Below are 24,869 nucleotides of genomic sequence, written 5' to 3'. Positions count from 1 at the left end.
ATCACAGGATGCACGTCTGGGGTAACGTGACTAAGAACAGAATCGGACCCACTGAGTACAGGCTCGTGCTGCACAACTTGATTCGGAGCCTTAGTTTGGTAAGAGACAATCCATAGTTTGGAATAAGCTTTTCTCTACAGCAAACATGGATTAAAACCCCCTTCCTCTTCCCCAGACACAGGATTTTGATCTATTTTGTAGTAATGAACCGTTACTCAGTAATTGATACACGCACACCTATTAGGTGTCGATGGAAAGGCAGAAGCGATTTTCCTTCTTGCATCCTATGTCAATTAAAGCAAGTTCAGCTCCTACTCCTTAGTCACATCCAGTTCAATTTGCTCCTGAAGACAGGGAAGTTGAGCATTTCCATCACTCTCTGGATTTGTTTGTGCCTAAAGAAATTAAGGATGGGGAGCAGCAGACATTTCCACTAGATGTAGAATGTTTACACTCACATTTGCCAAGGGCACAGAGTTAACCAGTCAGTCCCTCAATAAATGTCCTCCCCTCCCTGCCCCACCCTGAAACAAAACAAAACACACACAAAAAAGGATGATTAGGAGCCATAATTGCCATTAGCCTAAAGAAACAAACAGCTCAAATGTTACTCAACAATTGTGAGCATCAGAACACCAGCTCTGACACTTGGAAGATGTGTGAGGAAGTGAAATAGTTTCCAAGAATATACAAAAATTATGTACAGATCTATTCAGAAAGTGGTAAGCAAGGTCTTAAAAACTGATCCAGGTATTTGTTACTCTCTTCCCTCATTTTTTAAAAATAAAAAAAGGATGTTTGAGAAAAGTTTTACTATGTACATATATATATATATATTATATTTTTTTCTACCTCTCACGGTACCCCTGCAATTAGCAGACTTTCCACCAGGAGGCCCTGCTAGAGTTTGTACATTTCCCCCCATATGGAAATTTGGCAAAATTAAAAGATTAAAATTCATTTCAAGAATAAACTTCTTTTTTTTTTTTTTTTGCTTAAACCGATAGTCTTTAATTTAAGAGAGATCAGGAAATTGTTAGGTTTCACACACACACACCTGGTCGTCCTTGAATGAATTGTTAGTCAAAAGCTTTGCCATGCGTTTGTTTTTTCCCCTAAACAGATAGCAGCAGAACGTTGTGTTGCAACAGACCTGAGGAGGTGACGGCAGCTGCTTTTGATTCTGTCCTCTGCTGTGAAACCACACAATCCTGTAATTGAGGGAGACCAAGGAGAACCCCAGCGGTCTCTCTTTCGCTGAGCTTTTAACCACGGTCTGAATCCATAGGGTTTATAAGCCGCTCTGTCACTCGCTGTTTGCTACCAATGTCTAGAGTCCACAAGCTCTGGACGGAGGCTCAACTTCTTCAGCGTTTCATACCCCACCACTATGACGATGGTGGAAGGGGTGGCTGATATGATACGGGCGGAGAGGCCTTTAGTGAGGCCCCATGGGCCTTCCTCTGCCATTAGTTGCTTGAAAGTGAGAATGATGGAGCTCTTGCCTTCCACCTGCAAAGCCAAGAGTGAAACCATTAAGAGAGGCAATTGCTCAGAGAGGCAGCTCGGGCAATGGCAGATAAAACAACTGCATCTGTGGTTGCCTAAGGGGTTGTTCTGCAATAAGATGGGAAGATATTGCACTCTGTCGAGCTCCTTCAAGAGGTATATCATTGAATTGCCTTCTGGTTTTAATTTGAAGGGGAACTATAGAAACTAGAGCACCAGATCAGACTCGAAGTCCCTCTAATCCGGTGTCCTTGCTCAGTGGCCAGAACCAGCTACTCCTGAGAAAGATGCAAGAAACCCCAAAGACGACTGTAATTGGGACTCCGCAAATCTGCGATCAGACCCTGCCTCAGTTTCCCCACTCCCGGGTAAGCTAGAGGCCAGTTCCTCAGCCAGCATGTCAGTGAAGCTCCCACCAGTGTCAGTATTTCGTTCTCTTTTCCAAATAATCCATTTATTCAAACACAAACACAGTTCATCATCACACAGGTAACTCGGGTATTGCCACATGAACCCTCCTAAGACCTATGCCTCAGAGGGCTTCTTCTGCTGCTGCTGCCTATCCAGTGGGATCCTGAGTCACGTCTTGCACCTGGCTGGTGTGGCAAGCCGCCTTCCAGGTCCTTTCCCTAGCCCAGGGTTTCCTGTAGGAGCCTCTCTGCAGCACTCCCAACTATCTGAGCTGCTTGGATTTTCATCTCACCACCTGCGAGGCAGCTGACGAGTCACATGTGCAGCTAAACCCAATTCCCTTAAAGGACCAGCCCACCCTGTGACAAGGCAATTACGCAACAACCTGCCCACCGTGGAATTTAACCACTTGCATTATTTTATGTTTGCTCCATCCCCCTATGTGTTTACATTAGAGACCCCACAAGCCTGGAGTTTGTCGTGGGACAGAATTTCACTTCCTGCTGGGTGCTGCCCACATCCCCAGAGGTGGCTGCTTTTCGGCAGTGCTACATGGATATCATTTGGGGATGAAAGTGTGCAATGCAGGTGTAAGTTATAGGTTATTCTGGCTGGCTCCTTCTGCTCACTGCCTCACAGCAGCTCTTTACATACTGATGCTGTTACAGTCTGGAGAGTGGAGATCAGGAGAAGTGTAGAGGAAAAACAAAAGATGAGCTGGGTATTTTTGTGCTCGTCAGGTCAGGAAATGAACCAAATAAAATACACTGGAGAAGCAAGCTGGTATAATTAAATTTAAACTCTGCCAGGGTACTAGCATGAATTCCATGACCATTGTGGATAGGGATCTTTCCCCTGAGAACAGTGCTACAGATTCCCCTAGAAGTCAGTCCATAGCAAGGTTACATGAAATTTACACAGTATCATTTCTCTGTTCATACCAGTCCAGGAACCCTGTGACCAACAACCGTCTCACAACGTGGCTGTAGCTAGCAAGGTTCTGACTCCACTCTGGACAAGCCTTTAATGACACTAGAACAGGAGAAAAACCAAAGGGGTATTCTCCCCATTTTACAGACAGGGAGAGTGAGGCAGAGGAGTTTTTAAGACCCAATATGCAACAATCCATCGGAGCACCTAGAAATAAACGCTAGAAGCCATTGAGAAAAGAGACAAAGTGACTTGCTCACAGCTGCACAGATCAGTGGCAGAGCTGGGACAGAACTTGTGCTTTGTGACTCCCAGTCCTGTCCTCTAGCCTCTAGACCACATTACCTTTAGGCCGAGCTCTTACCTGCACGCGAGCCCTGATGACGTCCATGGGGTTGGTCAGAGTGGAAGCCGTTGCAGCTGCGAGTGGCCCAGATATAGCTTGGAGGAGGAGGTGTGGACAGTCTTTAGGTGTCAGGCAAGAGAGCTGTTCTGGGAACGGGAGGGAGAGTAAAGTTACAGACACATGTGTATATATGTATATACTCAGCTGTTCCATACCTCCTTCCAGCCAGAACTCCCAGCATTCACCCATACCAACTTCATGGGGTAGGATCCGTGTTTTGCGGACGGGAAAACTTGTTACATACATATACACTGCTCACATGCCTCATAATGTTTCTAGGACTAGCTTGTTTGCTGTAATATAAAGACACTGCACGTTATCTGCAAAGATTCATATTAAACTGACTGTTCCGTAGGCTATTTAAGTCTCCAGAAGGGTAGTACCTAATGAATTGTAACACTGCTTCTTGCAACATCCCTCCAAGTAGAGAACGACGCGTTCTCTAAAGAGCTTACCACACTGTGGGGGCCATAGGTTTCTTCATTCTGGTTTTACATTTTAGTATATTAAGTAACATCATGTGTAGTTTTTAAACACACACACACACACACACACACACACACACACACACACACACCCTTCAGAAAAAGAGGTTATCATCATAGGATCATAGCAATGTAGGGCTAAGAGAGACCATGAGAGGTCATCAAGTCCAGTCCCCTGCTCTGAGACAGGCACACGTAAACCTGACAGGTATTTATCCAACCTCTTCTTAAAAACCTCTAATGATGGAGATTCCACAACCTCTCTTGAAAGTCCATTCCAGAGCTTAACTGCACTTATAGTTAGAAAGTTTTTCCTAATAGCTAACCTAAATCTCCCTTGCTGCAGATTTAGCCCATTACTTCTTGTCCTGCCGTCAGTGGACATAGACAACAATTGATCACCATCCTCTTTATAACAGCCTTTAACATTTTTGAACAGGTCCCCCCCATCCAGTTTTCTTTTCTCAAGACTAAAAATACCCAGTTTTTTAACCTTTCCTTGTAAGTCAGGTTTTCTAAATCTTTTTATCATTTTGGTTGCTCTCCTTTGGACTCTCTCCAATTTGTCCAAATCTTTCCTAAAGTGTGGTGCCCAGAACTGGACACAGGACTCCAGCTGAGGCCTCAACAGTGCTGAGTAGAGTGGGACAATTACCTCCCGTCGTTGACATATGACACGCCTGCTAATATACCCCAGAAAGGTATTAGCCTTTTATGCAACTGCATCACCCTGTTGACTCGTATTCAGTTTGTGATCCACTCTAACCCTGAGATCCTTTTCAGCAGTACTGCCATCTGGCCAGTTATTCCCCATTCCCTGTTTGCTGGAGAGGTTAGGATGACCAGATGTCCCCATTTTATAGGGACAGTCCCAATATTTGGGGCTTTTTCTTCTATAGGCGCCTATTATCCCCCACTCCCATCCCGATTTTTCACACTTGCTGTCTGGTCACAATAGTACAGGTTCATATTTTAAGATGTGCTTGTGTCTGCTTAGAAAACAAGGGGAGAGCTCTAGAGACTATTTTGGCTGCAAACCCCAAACCCTGGATCATTTCTACTGGTGTACTTTGTGCCTCAGGGCAGGTCACATGACTGTACTGACAGCTCAAGACCAGTGAGCTGTGCAAAGATATCAACTAGAAGCACCCAGAGCATCAGGAGTGGGAGGAAAGGCATTTTGAGCCTGAGGCCTGGAGGTCTCACCATCTTTCTGGGAAAGCTGACCCAATAACAGAAGTGAAGATGATTCTTTAAAAATAAATATTCAGTTACAAATGATCAGGCTTTGGAAGGAGAGAATGGAGCTTATCTGAACTGTGTATAGTCTATGCCCCCACCCTTTTTTAAAAAATCAAAGCACTATTTCAGCACCTATACGCCGTGGAAATTTTACAACCCAACACTGCAGTTTGTGTGTCGGAGTAGCAGCTGGATTTCAAAGGCAAGGACAGCAGCTACTGGGAAGCTCAAACCAGAACAGCATCCCGAGAGCTGGAGAAATAAAAGCTGTGGCATTAAAAGCAATGGTGCCGATTGTAACCAGCAAGTGGTCCAAGACCCACGTACCAAGGCAATTCTCTGCAGCGCTAATAGGATCTGCCAACTCTGAGGAGTGAGCTGGACACCTGGGATGCCTGTATTTTTAATGGTGACAAACCCTGAGAATCAGTGAACTGCACTGTACTGCAATCTGTTACAGCCAACTTAATTCAATCATCGCTGCCAACAAATCCCCCTTGTGGAATGATACACACACACACACACACCAAACAGCTAGTGGGAGACAAAGATATCACCTGGGCTAGCAACTTTACAGTTTGCTAACAGCCCGAGTATCACCTGTATTGTACAAATTAGCTGAGTTCGGAGGCATTCTGCACAGGAACAATGATCTCCTGAAAGGTACAGCTTTGTTCTGTAACACAGTGGTTCTCAACCAGGGGGTCACGTACCCTTGAGGGTATGCAGAGGTCTTCCAGGGGGTACATCAACTCATCTAGATATTTGCCTCGTTTTACAACAGGCTACAGAAAAAGCGCTAGCAAAGTCGGTGCAAACTAACATTACATACGACTTTATACTGCTCTATATACTACACACTGAAATGTAAGTACAATATTTATATTCCAACTGATTTATTTTATAAGAATATGGTAAACAGGAGAAAGAGAGCAATTTGTCAGTAACAGTGAGCTGTGACATTTCTGTGTTTTTCTGTCTGTTTTGTAAGCAAGTCGTTTTTAAGCGAGGTGAAATTTGGGGGTACACAAGACAAATCAGACTCCTGAAAGGGGGACAGTCGTCTGGATAGGTTGAGAGCCACTGATGTAACATTAGGTTTAAAACCTATTGAACACAAGCACATCTTGTTTAGATGCCCAACCGCACCTGAACTTGCTTGTAACTCTATTTCCTGGCTCTGCTAAGGGATTTCATACCCTAGAAGTCTTTTTGCAACCTAAAGGGACCCAGATTCCACACTTGAGAAAGCACAAGTCACACGTATGCAGCAGTTTTAATTTTCAAAACATTGCGTGAACATCAGCTCTTCCACACTCCTGTGGGGGAGGCAAGTCTGATCCACAAGTAACTGATGGGGAAGTCCAGGCAGATGTGTCAAGTGACTTGCCCAAGGCCACACACAGCGTAGAAGAGCTGGGATTAATACTCACATTCCTGGCTCCCAGTCCTGTGTTTAGACCAGCGGTTCTCAACCTCTCTCTTTCTGAGGCCCCCCCCCAACGTGCTATACAAACGCCACGGCCCACTTGTGCCACAACAACTGTTTTTCTGCATATCCGGTATATTAAAAGCCAGGGTCAGTATTACGGGGTAGCAAGCAGGGCAACTGCCCAGGGCTCCACGCCACATGGGGCCCCGTGCAGGTAAGTTGCTCAGGCTTCGGCTTCAGCCCCGGGCGGCAGGGCTCGGGCTTCAGCTTTCTGCCCTGGGCCCCAGCAACTCTAACGCAGGGCCTGTTCTCTGATTTATTTTGGTGGACCCCCTGAAACCAGCTCACAGCCCCACAGGGGGCCCAGACCCCTGGTTGAGAACCACTGGGTTAGACCATGCCACTCCCTTGCCAGAGCTGAGGTCTATCAATGCTTCACTCTCCACTGATTAAAGAATGTGATCAAATGGGATACAAGCCACCTGATCCAAGAGATGATGGCTGCTCAATGCTCCAGGGGACAGTCATGCCTCCCCTGACCCGCTCTCTGCCAATGTGCCCTGTGGGGAAAACGCCTTTCCAGCCCCATGTCAGTTCAAGTGCATGAGTGCGAATCACTCTGGCTGGGACTCTGATCTCATTCACAGAGATAACAGCCTTGCTCGGAGACATTTGGGAATATTTATGTAAAAACAATTCCCAAACAAGGAGAAGGGGTGGACTGACCCTAGGAAAGCTGCCCTCCTATGCTGCCTAGGGTCCTTAATTACCTTGGCCAGTCCTGGACATCTTTCCCAGGATGATCCTTTTCTTCTCCCTTCTCTGTTGCGTGCCCCTCCGACTTCTCCTCCCCAGCAGGCTGTGAAGGGAGGGTCTGATAGGACGCAAGCCGCAGCGATTGTCATTGTGGGGCTTGGGGTGTTGGATTCCCCGCCCAAGCCATAGACTGCATGTTGTGTTCTAACTGCCCCATGCCGTCCCTGCTGGCGCGCACTAGATAACTAGACCGTATTAATGTAACCAGCAGGGTCCATTCTGGGCAGTTAGACTGCAACACATCCTGTGGGTTAGGGGGTGAATCCATCACCCCAGACAATCGCTGCAGCTTGCCTCCTATCAGAGTCGCACTGTGCAGTGCACACGTGCCATGGGATGGTGGAGAATAACGCCAGTGGCCGCGACACTATTTCCTGTGTTCGTCGGACCTCAACAGCAGTGAATGAGATACACTTTTTTAATGTGTGCGTGCTTACAAAATTAGCTTGCAAAATTAGTAAACTGAATTCTGAATTAGTAATTTCATAATTACATGCAATACTCCTGGGGGAATTCGGCGCCACTGCGCAATGCTGAATTTTGCAGAACTTAACATTGTGCGTGCAGAAATGGGCTGCAGTACTGCTTGCTGCCACTGGGCCCAGCAGACCTCAGCTCACACATAGAAGACACTGCTGGGGGGAGGGAGAGGGTTCCTGGCTAGAGGGATCCTGGCAGCTGCAGTTCCCAGCATGCCATGAAGGAAGGAGAGAGCGGCGCGCAGGAAACTCCATGGAAGCCTGGGACCAAGCATCAGGCTGTTTCTCCCTCCGGGGGGGAGGTGGCGGGGAGACAGAGAAACAGGAACTGGGTTGTCATAGGGGTTTCTTTAACTCTATTCCTGGGAGAATTTTTGTGTGTGTCTGTATTGTTACAGACATACTTGCAGACCGGTATTTTGAAATCAATTACCAAAATAATTGAAACTGGTGTGATTATGAAGTGTTATTTTGATAAATAAAATTTGCGGAATTTTGCAGAATTTAAAATATTGTGTGCAGAATTTTTAATGTTTTGGCGCAGAACGCCCCCAGCAGTAATGTTAAAAAAAAATAAAAAAAATTGGGGGGATTACTGAAAATCAGGGAGCGTTGACATCTCGGCACTCAGACCCCAAAGTGCCAAGTAGGTGCCCAAGCCAAGTCATGGCGGAAGCTTCCGTGTTTCACCTACCTGCATAGAAGTGGTAGAAAGGCCACCAAACCGCACTGTTGGGAATATAGGTGAGCAGAGAGGCCACGTAGCCCCTGTAGAAGCCTCTCAGTCCGTCCGCGTTGAAGATCTGTACAAGGATGTCCTTGGTCTGGCCGAAGACCACGTTACGTTTGCAGTCTTGGTACCGCACTTTGAACCTGCCCATGCTCTCCCCCTCGCGCTGCATCATGAGGTGCTGGGAAACGACATCTATGGGCACTGTGATGCTCTGCGCCACCAGGGAGGCTGAGCCGCCAGCCACCAGCGACTTGACGACGTTGCTGTTGTTGTACTTGGAGACGTACTTGCGGGTGAGCTCGTAGGTGGTCACGTAGCACTGGCCTGAAATCAGGGTGAAGGTGTTGACCAAGAAGCCCCGGTACAGCCCAGCTGCCCCTTCCGCCCGTAATATCTTCACAAAGGCGTCGAAGGTCCCATTGTAGTGGCTCTTGCCCTTCTGGACCTGCAGCCGTGTTCGGATGAGCGTGAAGGGGTAAACGCTCACCCGGATCATCATGGTCATGCAGACACCGAACACATAGAACTTCTTCTTGTCCAGATGCTCCCACTCGATGATCGGGATGTTGCGTTTGTCCTCCATAATTCCCTGGAATGCAGGGGAAGAAAAATTAGTGACCATCAGATACTCCCTCCACCTTCCAAAGGAGCAGACTAAGGGACTTTTTGGATTAAGCCTCCTTTCTCCGTTGGGCCCTGCAGTAACCTTCCTGCTAGCCAAGGGCTGGACTAAGCGCACTTAAGAAACAGTCATTATTATAAACAATGATGTTGGTGGGGCCCGAGTGAAACAAGTGGCCTAGCCTCTTGGGCAACCAGCACCCAAGCTCTGATTGCCTGGGGGGCAGTGATGGGTAAATCTGAGGATCCCACAGTCTGCTAGCAGTCAATGAGAAGGCAAGATGTTGCCATTAACAGATGAACACAAATAACCAGAAGGTGGCTATAGGAACTTTGTACATGAGGACCCACCTGGCTTATTCAAGCCTCTTGAGCATAGACGTGTCTAGGTGGTCACTCAACAGGATTTGCCATGAGGCCCCATAGGGGTGTTGCTGAGTCTACCAGCAGTTATCCCTTGACCCAGTTAAGAGGTACACAATTGATTTCCCTCATCTGCCATTTTCTGAGATTAACCACTCTAGCATACTACCAGCAGAAAGTGGATCAGCTGCCCACATCATGTAGTCTCCAGTGGGGTGGATAAAAATGTATTTAAAAATGTTTTTTTGTTCTTTTAAATGTAAATTAAATACAGGTTTATTTTTTAAAAATAAATTTGAAATAATGACAATCTACGGTAAGGCCTAAATTCATTGTAATCTATTAAAATAACACTTTAAATACAAAAAATATTAAGTACTACATATTTGCTGACAAGTTTTAAGGAAAATCAAACCATTGAACTGGTGCAAGTCACTGGCTAAGCACCTGGAACCAGAGTCTGAAGTACCAAACCAGTTTTAGACATATTCAGAAGATGCAGAGAAAATATTTTCTTCACTTCAGTTTTTTCAACTAGTTCAGTTCAATGACTAGTTCAAAGTTAAGAAACCAATTGGGAGTCTCCTCTTCCAATCTATGAATAAAAACTAGGTGTGAGAGGACAAAATCTACTAGTTCTTGAAGGACAGTGACCAGAAATTATCAGTTCAATTCATTAACCTCAGATAATACTTCCTTTGTTTAATAAATCAGGGCAAGTCTACACTACAAAATTAAATGGACCCAAGTTAGGTTGGTGTACTGCCACCACAGAAATTACTCTGGCATGTCAGCCCTGCGCTTACATCCCTTGTTGCTGCCTTTGACAGCCTGAGCTGCATCGGACACTGCATCAACCTAACTATCTCGACCTAAGTATTATGTCTCTCACGAGGTGGAATTATAAAGTTGGTGTAGTGGGCAACTTACAACAGCAGGACCAACGTTGTGGCGTCATTGACGCTTACAGAGTTAGAACAACATAAGCTGCCCTACGTTGACCTAACTCTGTAGTATAGCCCAGGCCTCAGTTAATTTCAAAGGCAATACATGTTTTGATAAACTTTTTTTCCTTATGTACCCAGTGCATTTAGGATAGTTTGATTTAATAAAAAAAGTTTAATGCTGTTCTTGTGCATTTTTAATTCAATTTGAATTTCCAAAAAGAGCTTGACTCATATCATAAGTAAAAAAACTAATCTAGCAAGAAATGCATCATTCACCATTTTCTAACGTAATAAAAATGTAAAAATTACGACTCTCAACAAGGGTACTATAGAACTGCTTAAATAATCGTGCATAGATATGGTGTATCCTTCTGATTAGCAAAAAAGAAGCACCACATATAGTGCAAAGGCCATGTTTAATTGCAAATCAATATGTTTTAATGATTACCAACCAATGAAAAGCAATCTTTATTTAGGAAAATACAAATGGAAAACGTGACTTAAATCAAGGTTTCCTAGTTGATTTAAATTACGATTAAAATCCACCCTGCTCTCCAGAATAAGGGAGAACCTCCCTTCATGTATCTTGACTTTAGTTTCCTTTGGAGTGGCATGGGTATGATCCAACTATTCCAGCTCTGCTAGGACATACTGAAATCTTAGGTATGTGACCACACCCCTCTGTGCCTCAGTTTCCCCCTCTGTAAAATAATGCTTACTGACCTTTGTGAGATGCTTTGAGATCTATGGATGAAGAATTAAATATTACCTCTTATTGAACATGCAGAGCAGGAAAATTGCTTGGCAACCAGGGCAACTTCTCCCCTGTCATTCTGAGTTCACTGGTGCAGCTGGACTTCAGGATCCTACCCTTCAGGTCCTAGGCTGTCTACAAAAGTAAATGGCGATATGTTCTGAAATCTCTGAACAAGATCTTAGATTCATCGCATGAATCACAGCTGTTTTTTTCCAGGCTCCTCTAATTTTTTCCTCCCCCTCACTGATTGGAAATGCAAGTCAAGGGGTAAAGTTAAGAATAAGGATTAAAGGGAGGAGGAAGTGAGACCACAGATGTAAACAAGCACAGAATTATGCAGCGCCTCTAAGGGGAAGGCAAAGAGCCGGAAAAGAAAATTAGCAAAGATCACGGTTCAAGGAGCCCCCAGCCAAGGAGTTGCAGGTTGTACTTTGATGAACTTCGTTCATTCTAGCCATAATCACTTTCGTCACTAGATAATCTTCTCTGGTGCAATAATCCTGAAATACCCGTTATGCCTCCAGCTACGGCTGCACTCGCAGGGTCAGGGATCAGAACGGAGTTTCAGTACAACACAATGACTCCTTGGAGCCACATGGACATTCATGCCACAGAGCACCGTGGTCTCCAGCAGCAGGACACAGTAAGAGGCTACTCACAATTCAGTTTCCCCCTTCAACCCAGCCGACCCTATTTAACCAGGTCTCTCTCCTCGCCTAACAACCCACCATCTGATCTCTGCTGAATTGCCCACCATGCCATAAGCCAATGAGTGCCAACCTTTGTGGGGATGTTTCTCTCTGGGATAAGATTCTGAGCTGTTCGTACCACCTCCCATTGAACTGTTCTTTTCTCACCTGCTGCGAAGTTTGAGCGGATGGTCTGGAGCCGGCCTAGCTCCTTGCAGAGTCAGGCACACACGAAGGAACAGGAGAAAGGCAGCAGGGGCGCCCCAGGACAAAGCCCAGAGGCACTTTGCTGAGCTAAGACGGGAATGCTAGAGCACAAGTCTGGGTGGTTGGGAACCACTCCACTGCCAGCAGCCTCCCCAGATGATAAACTCTTTGCCCTCCCATACGTGAGGCAGTACTGGGTGTGAGCGCAAGGGGGGAATGTATTACAGGAAAGGATTCTAGCCCTTATGCACTTGAGATCATTCAAAACCACTGGCTGTAGGTTTCCATTTCCTGCGGAGATGCTAAGAACAGGGATGGTAGAGCGCCTGCCCCTCCACGCCAGTGACCTGAACTGATCTGGGCGTTTCATAAACCAAAGGAAAGCTCACGATCTGTATAAGGGATAAGCAGAGCGGCCAATAGGTCCCCCAGATTTCTCACTAGAAAGTCTGTTTACTATCTCAAGTAAAGCCAGGGAAGGCAGCAAGTGGAGCTTCCTGCTGGTTCCCTTAGTCAGTTTCCGACTATCAGCAGAAACAGACGGTCTTTGATTTTCATGCAGTTCCTGTAAACTGAAAACAACCCCCTTAAAATCAGTGCTGAAGAAGTGGAAAGGTACAATGCCCAGGCAGCAGCCCTCAGTGGCAAGCGCTCCCGAAATGCATATAAATGAGAGACTTGACAGAGAGAGCCATGGCAGCTCACGGGCTTCTGGGATTACACCCCTCTCACGTGACACTATCTCTGCCCCACGCCCTTGTGGCTACAGGCTCTAAAGCATCATACTAAAGTTAGCCACATAGCAGTGGCTTGCAAGAGAGCTCTCTGAAGTTGAGGATGCTCCTCTTTCACTCTGAAGAGGTGGCTGGTGGTAGGCCTGACCCATGAAAAGTGTGTTTAGATACATTCATAAACCCTACAGGAAAAAAAACCCATGAGCGTCATAGCTTGGATTGCTATAGCACCTGACCTATCATCTCAGGATCTCAGACAGGATTCTTCACACACCCAGGTATAGACCAGTATCGTTAGCTCCATTTTACAGACATGGAATCGAAAGTACAAAGGTGAGGGGATTTGCTCCAAGGTCCCATACTTAATCAGTGGCAGAGGAAGGAACAGAGCTCCGGCTTCGTGAACAACTCCCCTCTTCTGTCTCTAACGCCTGTGCTCTAACCACTCGGGCTGGGCCAACAGAAGGCCAATTTTGCCAGTAAGGCTTTCTAGTATGCTTCCCTCCTCTGGCAAAGTATGCCCCAACCCACCATAGACTTCACAGATCTCAATCTGGGAACTCCCCACCAGACAGTGTGTATCACTAAACATTACCAAAAAAGAAAAAGAAAAAAAGCCAAAATAAAGTTATAATATCCAACTGGAGCCAGAGTATTGTTAAACTGAACATTTCCCATTCCAGATCAAAGACTCCTCCCCGGGTTCAGTGTAGAAAAGTTATACCTGTCAGAGAACATCCTGATTATGTAATACAAAGGCCAGAGCCATTCAGCTTTAGCCACAACTTGCTTCAAAGGGCTTGGCTACACTTGAAAGTTATTTCAGAAGAAGGTAGAATTTAAAGAGCAACAGCTCCCTGTGTGGACACACTTATTATAGCAGAGTGCCTTTCCCCAGTTTTGTTTAATCCACTTTGAAAGCAATAGCTATTCTGGTCAATTTCCCTGTGTAGACAAACCCCAATCATACAGATCAAGACAGAAGTGATAATGCCAGTGACTGCAGGGACCCTATGTTTGCAACCTACTAGGAAACCCAAAGACAGTCAGATGGAATAGGTGTTACGTTATTATGAAGGGCTTGATTCTCGGGTACGCTAAGGCCTCTTTCCACAGCTCTGGCAGTGAAAGGGAGCTGTAAGGTTTAATTGTAATTCATGCCTATTTTAAAGCCATTTTACACTGTCAGAGTGATAAAAAGAGGCCTTAGTATAAATAAGAATAAGGCCTCAAATTTCAGGCTCCATCAATAAAGGTCAATAACCAAGACTATGGGCTGGTCCACACTAACCCCCCACTTCGAACTAAGATACGCAACTTCAGCTACGTGAATAACGTAGCTGAAGTCGAAGTATCTTAGTTCGAACTTACCGCGGGTCCACACGCAGCAGGCTCCCCCGTCGACTCCGCGTACTCCTCTCGCGGAGCAGGACGGCGAGCACTTCCGGGATCGATTTATCGCGTCTAGACAAGACGCGATAAATCGATCCCAGAAGATCGATTGCTTACCGCCGGACCCGGAGGTAAGTATAGACGTACCCTATGAGAGAAATGTGCTTGATAAAACAATTTACATATTTGCTTATTCCCTTGGAAGGATATAGAGGATTTTAAGGTGATGAAATCCCTTCAAAAGTCCTTTAAATTTAAAAGAAAAGAAAAAAAGTTTGCTTACTATCCGCCAACAAAACGTTTACAGAACATCAGCAAACATTTTTCTAGGCTTATCACAACTTCTACTCATGCTCAGACTGGAGAGTGAGGTTGAAAATACCACATGGTATTTGCAAAACAACAATCTGAATGAAAATAAAAGGTATCCTATTTTACCTGGTACAAAAATAAAACCATGACTCACTGCTACCGTCAACTGAAAGAGACAAATGAATATAAGAAAGCTAAGGGCTTGTCTGCACATAAAAGTTGTACCACTTTAACTACACCAGTATAGCTAAAGCAGTATAACCCTCTGTAGCGTGGGGAGATAGATATAGATATATAAAGTGATTAAACTGGTATAGCTATTCCCATACAAGCTGCAATGTTTGGCTTGTAAGGCCTTCCCTCCACGGACAGGAGTTTTACAAGTTCAAGGAAACATTTGCATTGGTTTTAGGTTCTATACTGTGTTGATTTTATTACTGAGGCCATCAGCTCCTCGGGGGAGAGACTGTACTTTCCTCTATGTCTTGTTCATAACCACCTTCATTTGGAATCTAAATCTAACAGACAATGTTGCTTTAACCCCATGGTTTGCAAGTGATGGAAGCAGGGCTAGGGCAGTGGATTAATCACTAAAGGAGGTGTGAGCGGGAGAGGACTGCCTGGCATCACTAGGAATGTTTTGATTAAATATACTGGGCAAACTCCTTGCCCCACTGAAATCAATGGGAGTTTTGCCTTTGACTTCAGTGGGGCCAGGATTTCACTTCTTATGCTTCCAGAATTTAAACCTAAGGCCTTGGTCAACACAACGATCTCATTAGAAGACTTACTTCCACCCTCAGGCACTCCCTTCCCACCTTTTAAACACCACCCTCCCCACACAAAACAAAACAAAGATAAAAAATAACTGCCAAATTCGCCAATCCCTGTCTAAGACCCACACATTAAAAAAAAACCGAACTCACCAATCACTCCTTCCCCCCCACCAAATAGCATGCAGCCAGTATGAAATTTCCAGACCACACTCTTCATTCTGCTTGTATCTTTTATACCTTTCTTCTGCCCTTTGTTTTGACTATTTAGATTGTAAGCTCTTGGGGGCAGGGGCTGTCTACCACACATATTTTACAGAGCCTAGCACAAGAGGGCCCCATTCTCAGGTGGCCTCTAGCCACTACCATAATGAATGACTCCCCCACTTTCGGGGTAAGGACATGGAGACCCTTTGTTAACTTGCTCTCGTCTATCCCAAAAGTCCATGGAACTTGGGCAGCCAGAAGCCTAAAACTACCCATAAATAGGTCTATATTTATACAGAGAGCTGCGTGACTCCTCACTGAGAACAGAAGGAAACTATTTTCTTGAAGTTGTACCTGGTGGTTAAGGCAAATGATTAGGAAGGAGGACTCCTAGGTTCCGGTTTCTGGCTCTGCCACTGCCTGGGTGTGTGATCTTGGGCAAGTCATTTCCCCTTTCTGTGCCTCAGTTTCCCCAGCTCTAAAATGGGGGCACTACCTACCTACCTACCAACCAAGGGTATGTGGAGAGTTAAAGTGGTATGAAAACCTCAGCTGAAAAATGAAGAAGTGCAGAATATTTCTCTGGGGGAAATCTAAACCAAATCCATATAATTTTCTAAGAGGCTTGACGGATGTCTTCTGATAATCCCAGTCCTTCAGAAAATTCACTTTGCCCAGTAGGCACATGTGTAGTTGCAGCAAAATTTGTGCATAACAAGGCTTTGGTAGCCTGTGTCAAAGGAGGCCAAGCAATGATTGGAACTAGAGCCCAACCTAGTCTCAAACACAACTGATCAACACAATTTGTACCCCTTTAACACAGCCTGGCCAATCTGTGTTATAAACTTTTTGCTGCAACTGTGTTTCAACGTGATTCTTTGGCCAATGAAGACAGGGCCTTTGTTTGCTCCAAACTAGGAGAGATCTCCCAGTCAGCATACTAATGCCTTAGCCTGGAGTCCTGGGAGTCATCCAGAAGTGGGCTGAGAAACTGCCTCCCCAAGATCTATGTTGCCTCTGGACTCTCTCTAAACACAGGAGGTCAAACATTCCCAAAAGCAAAGCCACTGAGAGTCTCCTAATTTTAATTCTTATCTCTGTACTAAACCAGAGGGAACCTGGGCTGGTTAGGTGGCTCGGCATTACTAATTTTTAATAAATACTTCACACTTTTATACCATTTTTATCCAAGGATTAAAAAAAATATATCTTTTACAAACATAAGGCCTCACAGTGCCTCTAAGCATCATCCTCATTTTACAGAGTGAAGCTGAGTCATAGAGAGGTTAAGACCAATACTTTCAAACACATCCACTGATTTCAGTTGCTTCAATTTTGGGGCACCCAAATTTGGACGTTCCGTGGCTGGTTTTCAGTAGAGGCAAGCACCCACAACTCAAGTTGAGAGCTGATTGGGGTGACCTGCTGGCTGTCTGGAAAGATCCAAAGCTGCTCTTAGAATCATAGAATATCAGGGTTGGAAGGGACCTCAGGAGGTCATCTAGTCCAACCCCCTGCTCAAAGCAGGGCCAATCCCCAACTAAATCCCCAAATGGCCCCCTCAAGGATTGAACTCACAACCCTGGGTCTAGCAGGCCAATGCTCAAAGCACTCAGCTATCCCTTCCCTTCTGATCTACTGTACAGATCATGAACTTTCCCTAGTTTTATGGAATGTGCAGATCAGTTCAGGTCACTGGTAAGGGCTACTCCTTGGAGTGGAGGGGCAGGCGCTACACAATTCTTATTCCCAGCACCTTTGAAAACAAAGCTATAGGTATTTAATTCGGGGCACCCAAAAATGGACACATGCAGAAGTCAGTGGACATTTGAAAGTTTTGGCAGAAGTGACTTGAGTAGAGGACAGGACTCTTATATTCCCAGCTTCTCAAACAGCACCCCTTTTTGACACCACCATGATTTCACATTACTGCCTAGCCTGCAGCCTTATCCCCAGCACCCCAAGTTGAGCGCTGCACCTCGAGCCCCCCCCAGGCCTTGCCACCCCAACTGCCCCTCTCCCTATGACCTCCCCCAAGTTGTGTCCTGCCTCATCCTCCCTTCAAAGTGTCCCCGATCTGTCCCCCTCCAGCGTTCTCCCTATTTGCCCTCCCACAAGGCCCCCCTCCGTCCTTCCTTCAAAATGCTCCCCCCCCCCCGATATCTTCCCCAGATGCACTCAAATGCCCTTCTCCCTGGACCCTCCCCCAGCTCAACATCCCCCAACTGCCCCTCCCCAGCCTCTGTCCCACCTTGCTCCCACCCCATCCCAGAGCCTCCCACTGCACCCCCAGCTCCTCAACTGTCTCACCCTGCCCCCAACTGCCTCTCCAGCCCCTCAATGATCCCACCCTGCCCCCCAACTGCCTCTCCAGCCCCCCAATTATCCCCCCAACCATCCCACCCTGCCCCCCAACTGCCTCTCCAGCCCCCCAATTATCCCCCCATCCCACCCTGCCCCCCAATTATCCCCCCAACCGCCCCATCCCACCCTGCCCCCCAATTATCCCCCCAACCGCCCCATCCCACCCTGCCCCCCAATTATCCCCCCCTGCCCCTCAATTATCCCCCCAACTGCTCCCGTCCCACCCTACCCCCAACTGCCTCTCCAGCCCCTCAATTATCCCACCCTACCCCCAACTGCCTCTCCAGCCCCTCAATTATCCCCCCCGCCCCCCAACTGCCTCTCCAGCCCCCAATTGCCCCCATCCCACCCTGCCCCCAATTATCCCCCCAACCGCCCCCATCCCACCCTGCCCCCAATTATCCCCCCAACCGCCCCCATCCCACCCTGCCCCCAACTGCCCCTCCAGCCCCCCAATTATCCCCCCAACTGCCCCCTGTCCCACCCTGCCCCCAACTGCCTCTCCAGCCCCTCAATTATCCCACCCTGCCCCCCAACTGCCTCTCCAGCCCCTCAATTATCCCCCCAACTGCCCCATCCCACCCCTGCCCCCCAATTATCCCCCCAACTGCCCCCCGTCCCACCCTGCCCCCAACTGCCTCTCCAGCCCCTCAATTATCCCACCCTGCCCCCCAACTGCCTCTCCAGCCCCTCAATTATCCCACCCTGCCCCCAACTGCCTCTCCAGCCCCCCAATTATCCCCCCAACTGCCCCATCCCACCCCTACCCCAATTATCCCCCCAACTGCCCCCGTCCCACCCTGCCCCCCAACTGCCTCTCCAGACCCTCAATTATCCCACCCTGCCCCCCAACTGCCTCTCCAGACCCCAATTATCCCCCCAACTGCCCCCCATCCCCCCAATTGCCCCCAATTATCCCCCAACTGCCCCCCGTCCCACCCTGCCCCCAATTATCCCCCCAACTGCCCCCCGTCCCACCCTGCCCCCAATTATCCCCCCAACTGCCCCCCGTCCCACCCTGCCCCCAACTGCCTCTCCAGCCCCTCAATTATCCCACCCTGCCCCCCAACTGCCTCTCCCCTGTCGCACCCCCCAAGGTGGGCCCTGTCCCAAAGCCCGCCCTGCCCCTGCCTAGCCCCTCACACGCCGCCCCCCGGCCCCCCAACTGTCTCCCCCCCGCAAGGTGAGCCCGGTCGCAGAGCCCCCTTGGCCCCCACCCCGGCCCTATAACTAAGCCCCGCTCCCAGCGCGGCCGCCCTCACTCACCTCGAGCGGGCCCCCCCAGGCCCCTGCTCCGCCCCCATGGCGCCCCCGAGACCCGGGCCAGCAGCAGCCACGCCCCGGCCGGAAGTCGGCGGAGGGAGGCGCGGCTCGCGTAACCGTCCGCTCGGCCAATGACCTGCTCGCTCCCCCCCCCACTGCGCCATCTTAGGTGAGGGCAGAAGCCTCGCCCGTCCCGCTCCCCTCGCGTGATTCGTGGCCTTAACAAAGATGGCGTCCGCCCCCCCCTGCCCCAGACAAACATGGCCGCCCGCAAGGCTTAGTCGTGCAATGAGCATGCGCGCTCACCGCTTCCTCCCCCCCCTTCCAGCCTGAGTTCTGAGGCATGCACCTTGCAACATCCAGGGGTGGGCTGCAGAGGAGGGGAGGGGATGGTACCCCTTTGAGTTGGTGGGTCCTGATCTGGGGGAGGGGGGGCTTGGCCAGGTTGGGGGGGGGGGCTGTTTGAGGGCTAGAAAAGGAGGTTCACAAAGGAATTTTTCAGGGTGTGGCTCCCCATGGAGTGTGTAATTGATGTTTCCAGCGTGGGCTGGAAGGCGATGACAACTAGCGATATTTTTTCCAGGTTCTCTCGAGGTGTTTGGGGGTAGGGGGGCCACCCACACATTCCCGGACGTTCTGGAAATGGCGCGGGTCTGCTCCTGCTGGCGTGACCTGGGACACACGTTGCCTGCGAGGTCATGCTGACAAGGGATGCCTTTTTTTAAGAGCACGCTGCGGGGGAGGGGGGCATTTTTAAGAGCTCACTGCCCTGCCCCCGCCGGTGCAACCTGGGATGCATGGGGCCTGCAAGATCACGCCGCACGGGTGTGTGCGTGTGCCATGCCATTTTCCACCTCCGGCAGTGTTACTTTGCGTGCAAGGTCATGCTGGCAGGAGCAGAGCGGTGCGCTCTTAAAAACGTCATCCCCCACCCAATACCGGACAAAACCATTGTCCCGGATGGGGGACAAACCCTCGAAAAGCAGCACGGTCCGGTTTAATACCAGCCCATTCCATGATGTGATCTACTTCTCTGGATGAGTGTCCTTGTTTGGTGAAGGTGGTGTTAAGGGCGTTGAGGTGCGTATCCTGGACTTCCTCCTTGGAGCCTATTCTGTGGTAGCTGAGGGCCTGGCGGTAGATAACAGATTTTTTGGTGTGTTTGGGGTGGTCACTGGCATAGGTGCTTGCTAAGCAGCGACCTGCCAATCAGCTGTTCAGCGGTGGGCAGGAGGGGATGGAGTGGGGGCAGGAAGAGGCGGAATGAGGGCAGGGTATGCTCGGGGAGGGGGCAGGAAGAGGCAGAACAAGGGTGGGACCTTGGGGAAAGGGGCGGAGTGGGGTCGGGACCTCAGGGCAGAGTGGGGGATGGAGCATCCACCCAGAATAAAAGTTGGCGCCTGTGGTCACTGGATATCTGTGAAGGTAACCCTCCAACCTCATCATCAGAAGCAAGCTCCCCACGGACACGGACCCACCAACTCAAAGCAGTATCAGACCCTGCTGTAACAACATGCAAAACCTGAAGACATATCGCCACGGCTACAAAGATTTATAATACCCAGAACACACCTTTCCAGATCCAGGGGTCGTACATCTACCTGCCTATCACAACATGTGGGGTACCTCATCCAGTGTGCTAAGTGCCCCAATAACTAGGTGGGTGAAACTAGACAATCACTACACTCTCAAATGAACTCATACAGAAAAATGATAAAGGACAAAAACACCATATCGCCCATAGGTGAACGCTTTTCACCAAATGATCACTCCATATCAGACCTCTCAGTCCTCAGCCTCAAAGGAAACCTGCACAACACCTTCAAAAGACAAACCTGGGAGCTTAAATTCATAACTTTGCTTGGCATTAGCTATCACAGTCTTAATAACGATTGTCGGAATAAGCCATAAATCCAATCTGTAACCCACTAACCCCCCTTTTTGTCCTATAGCTGCCGGGGTGTTAATGAGCTACTTCGCCTTGCAGGGTCCCTTAGAATATGTGTTAACTCCTTATGCTAAACAATGTTCCACCTTGTGTTTAGCTGTGACACTCCTGAGTACCTTTCCCTGACCTGAAGAAGAGCTCTGTTACTCCGGGGGGAATTCTGCCACTGCGCAATGCAGAATTTTGCAGAAATTAACCCTTTGCGCACAGAATTTCCTTCCCCCACACAAATGGGCAGCAGAGAAGACACTACTGGGGGAAGGGAGAGGGAGCTAATGGTTCCTGGCAGCTGCAGTTCCCAGCATGCTCTGAGGGAAGGAGAGGGCGGCTCGCAGGAAACTCTGCAAGCCTGGGACCAAGCATCAGGCTGTTTCTCCCTCTGGATCCCTGGGGGAGGGGGCGGGCCCGCAGCTGGGCTCTGGGAGGTGAAGGGGGGCCAGGTATCTGGACTGGGAGCGGGGGCCTGCGGTTGGGCTCTGGGGTGGGAGGGGTTGTGTCTCTGGCCCCCTGGCTGGGCTCTGGGGGGGAAGGGGGCAGAGAAACAGGAACTGGGTTGTCATAGGGGTTTCTTTAACTCTCTACTCCTGGGGGAATTTTGGGGTGTGTCTGTATTGTAACAGACATATTTGCTGACAGGTATATTGAAACAAATTACCAAAATAATTGAAATTGGCATGATTATGTAGTGCTATTTTGACAAATAAAATTTGCAGAATTTTAAAATATTGTGTGCAGAATTTTTTATTTTTTGGCACAGAATGCCCCTGGGAGCACTCTGTGTAGCTGGGACGCTTGTCTGTTTCACCAACAGAAGTTGGTCCAATAAAAACTCTTACCTCTCCCACCCTGTCTCTCTAATATCCTGGGACCAACATGGCTACAACACAGCAAACAAAGAGACAATTAATGACTCTTAATGAACCAGACCAAATAATGACTCTTTCAAGGGACAGAGCCAGGTAACAATCCTTAAAAGATCAGAGCTAACGAGATCACGGTTTCAGATCACTCCTTTCATTGATCCCTGGCAGTACACAGCTGTCAGCACATTCTTTTCTTTTCACATTGTCTGAGGGAAAGTTGCCATTATGTCCCTCTGGTTCGTGACCCATTTCTTGCCTTCCTTCTTTATTGCAGTGAGACGGGCGTACAGGCGGGGCAGATGAGTTTGGCTGATAAAGCCCTGCTTTGCATGAGTCCTGAGCAAACAGCTGCACTTGAAGTCAGCAGGAGCCACACCCCTTTGAAGATCAATCCATAACAACCAGGCTTGGTTTTGCTTTTCCCAAAGAAAGGACGGCCTAGTGATTAGGGCACTAGCCTGGGATTTAGGAAACCTAGCTTCAATTCCCTGCTCTGCTGCGCACTTGCTGTGTGACCTTGGGCAAATTGCTTAGGCCCAGATGCTTCAAAAGTATTTTAGTGCCTAAACACCTTTGAGGAGCTGGGCCTTAGTTTCTCTGTGCCTCGGTTTCCCATCTGTCAAAGGACGATAATAGCACTGCCCTGACTCACAGGGTGTGCGTGTGAGGATAAACACATTAGAAATTGTGAAGTGTTGAGATGAATCATAGAATATCAGGGTTGGAAGGGACCTCAGGAGGTCATCTAGTCCAACCCCCTGCTCAAAGCAGGGCCAATCCCCAACTAAATCCCCAACTGGCCCCCCTCAAGGATTGAACTCACAACCCTTGATTTAACAGACCACTGAGCTATCCTGCTACAGGGATGGAAGCCATAGACTGATTTGCAGTGGTAACAGCATGATCTTGTCTCATCTACCAAACTGAGCAGTGTTGGGGGTGTAGACGTAACTGGTGCGCTGGTGACAGTAAAGGAGTGCTCGTACCTCGGATCAGATGCCGAATCAAGGCTCCAGTAAGGAGTTATGAGTAGCTGTGTGCACAAAATTGTGGCTCTTTGGAATCTTCTGGCGCCTCAAAGGAATTTAGGAGCCTCTCTCCCACCGGGGAAAAGTTAACGGTTAGAGTAGGCAGCTGGTAATGACGACTCCTGGCTCCCAGCTCTGCCGACGGCCTTGGGAAAGTCACTCCTCCCACTCTGTGCCTCATTTTCCCCGTGTCAAATGGAGACGATGATGCCCACTTTATCACAGCGCTCTGCAAGCCACTGGACACAAGTGTTACTATATTAACCCTTCTGACTCAACAAACAGCTTCTCCACTGCTTCCCCTGCTGTAGTGTTGCTGAGAGCTGTTAAAAGGCATTCATCCCAGAGCCAGCTGCCTTTCAATGGTGTTTGAGGTAATCCCTATGGTATTAAACGTCAAGTAAATGTAGCTCCTTTAAGACCAACAATCGAAGTAAATGGAATCCAGTCCTTGGTTATTCAACAGACATTTTTACACCAGCCATTTACACCAGTGCAAAGGGCCATCCATTCAGAAAGGTAGTGTTTTACACCCTTTTGTACTGGAGAATCAGGCCCTTTCTCTCTTATTAGCAACGCGCTCTTTACACGAGAATAAAAAAGCAGAACCTGAGTGTGACATTCTCTTTTTAATAAAAAATAAAATGTATCCGGAGGAGGAAGATGTACATCTTTTTTAAAAAAAAAAAAAAAGGTTAAACATCATAAAACAAGCAACGACGGGCCAGATCCCCAGCAAGTGTAATGTGGCCCTGCTCCACTGAAGTTAATGGGGCCAGATCCCCAGCGGGTGTAGATCAGCATTGAGCCCAAGGTGCTATTCCGATTGACACCAGCGGAGGATCAGTCCCGAAAGCTGTGCTTGGCACTGCAGTACGGACAACGTGGCACAGACCCCCGTGCTCAGTGACACAGACAGACAGAATGGGCTTTGTCCCACCTGTAAAAGCTCAGGCACTTGATCGAAGAATCTAGTCATTGTTACAGAGCAGTAGACGGCACAGGAATGAGAGCAGGAGGTTGCACACACAGGCACTGCAGAAAGGCATGTGTACCTCCGCCTAAAATCCACATGCAGACCACGCCCAGGTAGCGTTTACCTCAATGTGGCTTGTTCAAATGAACCCTGCCCCTCCTGGAGTTCACCTTGACTAGCCGCATCATGGTAACAACTCCCTGGCCTTGTCTCCAGCAGGATTTCAGAGTCCCATAGCGATCTCCATGCAGATGCCCTCATTTTTATCCAGTGAACTGAATCAAAGAGGGAAAGGTTCCAGGGAAGAGTTTTGCTTGGGTGTTTTTTTTAAGGGCGTTGAGTCTGCCACAGAGCTCAGACAATGCTCTTACCTCAGATCGGGCGGCTATTGTACAATAAGCTGGGGATCTGCCCCGGTTACAGGCATCAGCGTAGTTGTGCTGACATGTTGCAACCCTTAATGCCCCCAGGCATTGCCACTTGAAGCCAACCCAGCGTCTGAAATCTCCAGGGCCTGGTTCTCATCTCCCCTGCCAGAGCGGGGTAAAAGGACCTGGATGTAACTGGGAATCAGGCCCCCAGTGCCTTAGAAGCCAGTCTTGCCCAGAGCAGGGTTAATGGGTGTGAGCGTAACTGAGAAAGAAGCCTGGATTTTTCAAGGATATCCTGGTAAATCCCGCCCGCTCTGCTGGAAAATGTAACAAGTGAACCCATCCCGTGTTGCATTGATTTCACTAAAGTATAATAGCAAGTGTCAGAGCTGCAAGAGACCAGCAATGCAGGGGTTAATTTATCCATCACAAAATAATACTGATGCGGTTGAAGAAGGGTTTTAGAAACGAGCAACCCGATCCCATTTGAGAGGGAGAAATCCGAGGCCTTTCCCGGGGAAATCCACTCGCCTGGCTGCGTTTAACCAAGTGGTTCGTGCGAAAACCGCACCATGTTTGCGCATCTGGCTCCGAGGCTACGAACCCAGGCA

At 48.3% G+C, this 24,869-nt stretch overlaps 1 protein-coding gene across 2 annotated transcripts; it reads right to left on the bottom strand.

Moving 5' to 3' along the window:
- Positions 1 to 999: 999 nt before the first annotated feature.
- SLC25A44 (solute carrier family 25 member 44) lies at positions 1,000 to 19,105 on the bottom strand. 2 transcript variants are annotated; one of them, XM_065420210.1, is made up of 5 exons: positions 19,076 to 19,105; positions 11,144 to 11,263; positions 8,405 to 9,032; positions 3,215 to 3,342; positions 1,000 to 1,512 (listed from the first exon to the last, which is right to left on the bottom strand). In XM_065420210.1, exons 3-5 carry the CDS (start codon positions 9,024 to 9,026, stop codon positions 1,321 to 1,323), a joined length of 942 nt encoding a protein of 313 aa, XP_065276282.1. In that variant the 5' UTR covers positions 9,027 to 9,032; positions 11,144 to 11,263; positions 19,076 to 19,105; the 3' UTR covers positions 1,000 to 1,320. The 2 variants fall into 2 exon arrangements, with proteins under 2 accessions (XP_065276282.1, XP_065276281.1); XM_065420209.1 differs by lacking the exons at positions 11,144 to 11,263; positions 19,076 to 19,105 and adding an exon at positions 9,843 to 9,877.
- Positions 19,106 to 24,869: the final 5,764 nt, after the last annotated feature.

This window comes from Emys orbicularis, chromosome 20 (genome assembly GCF_028017835.1).
Source record: "Emys orbicularis isolate rEmyOrb1 chromosome 20, rEmyOrb1.hap1, whole genome shotgun sequence".
NCBI lineage: Eukaryota > Metazoa > Chordata > Testudines > Emydidae > Emys > Emys orbicularis.
This window is presented reverse-complemented; position numbering and strand designations above follow the sequence as displayed.

Excerpts from the sequence above, each read along its gene's own strand:
- SLC25A44 (XM_065420209.1), bottom strand. Across the intron at positions 3,343-8,404 it reads TTTCTACCACTTCTATGCAG|AACAGCTCTCTTGCCTGACA; the intron begins GTAGGTGAAACA and ends TCCCGTTCCCAG. Across the intron at positions 1,513-3,214 it reads TCATCAGGGCTCGCGTGCAG|GTGGAAGGCAAGAGCTCCAT; the intron begins GTAAGAGCTCGG and ends TTGGCTTTGCAG.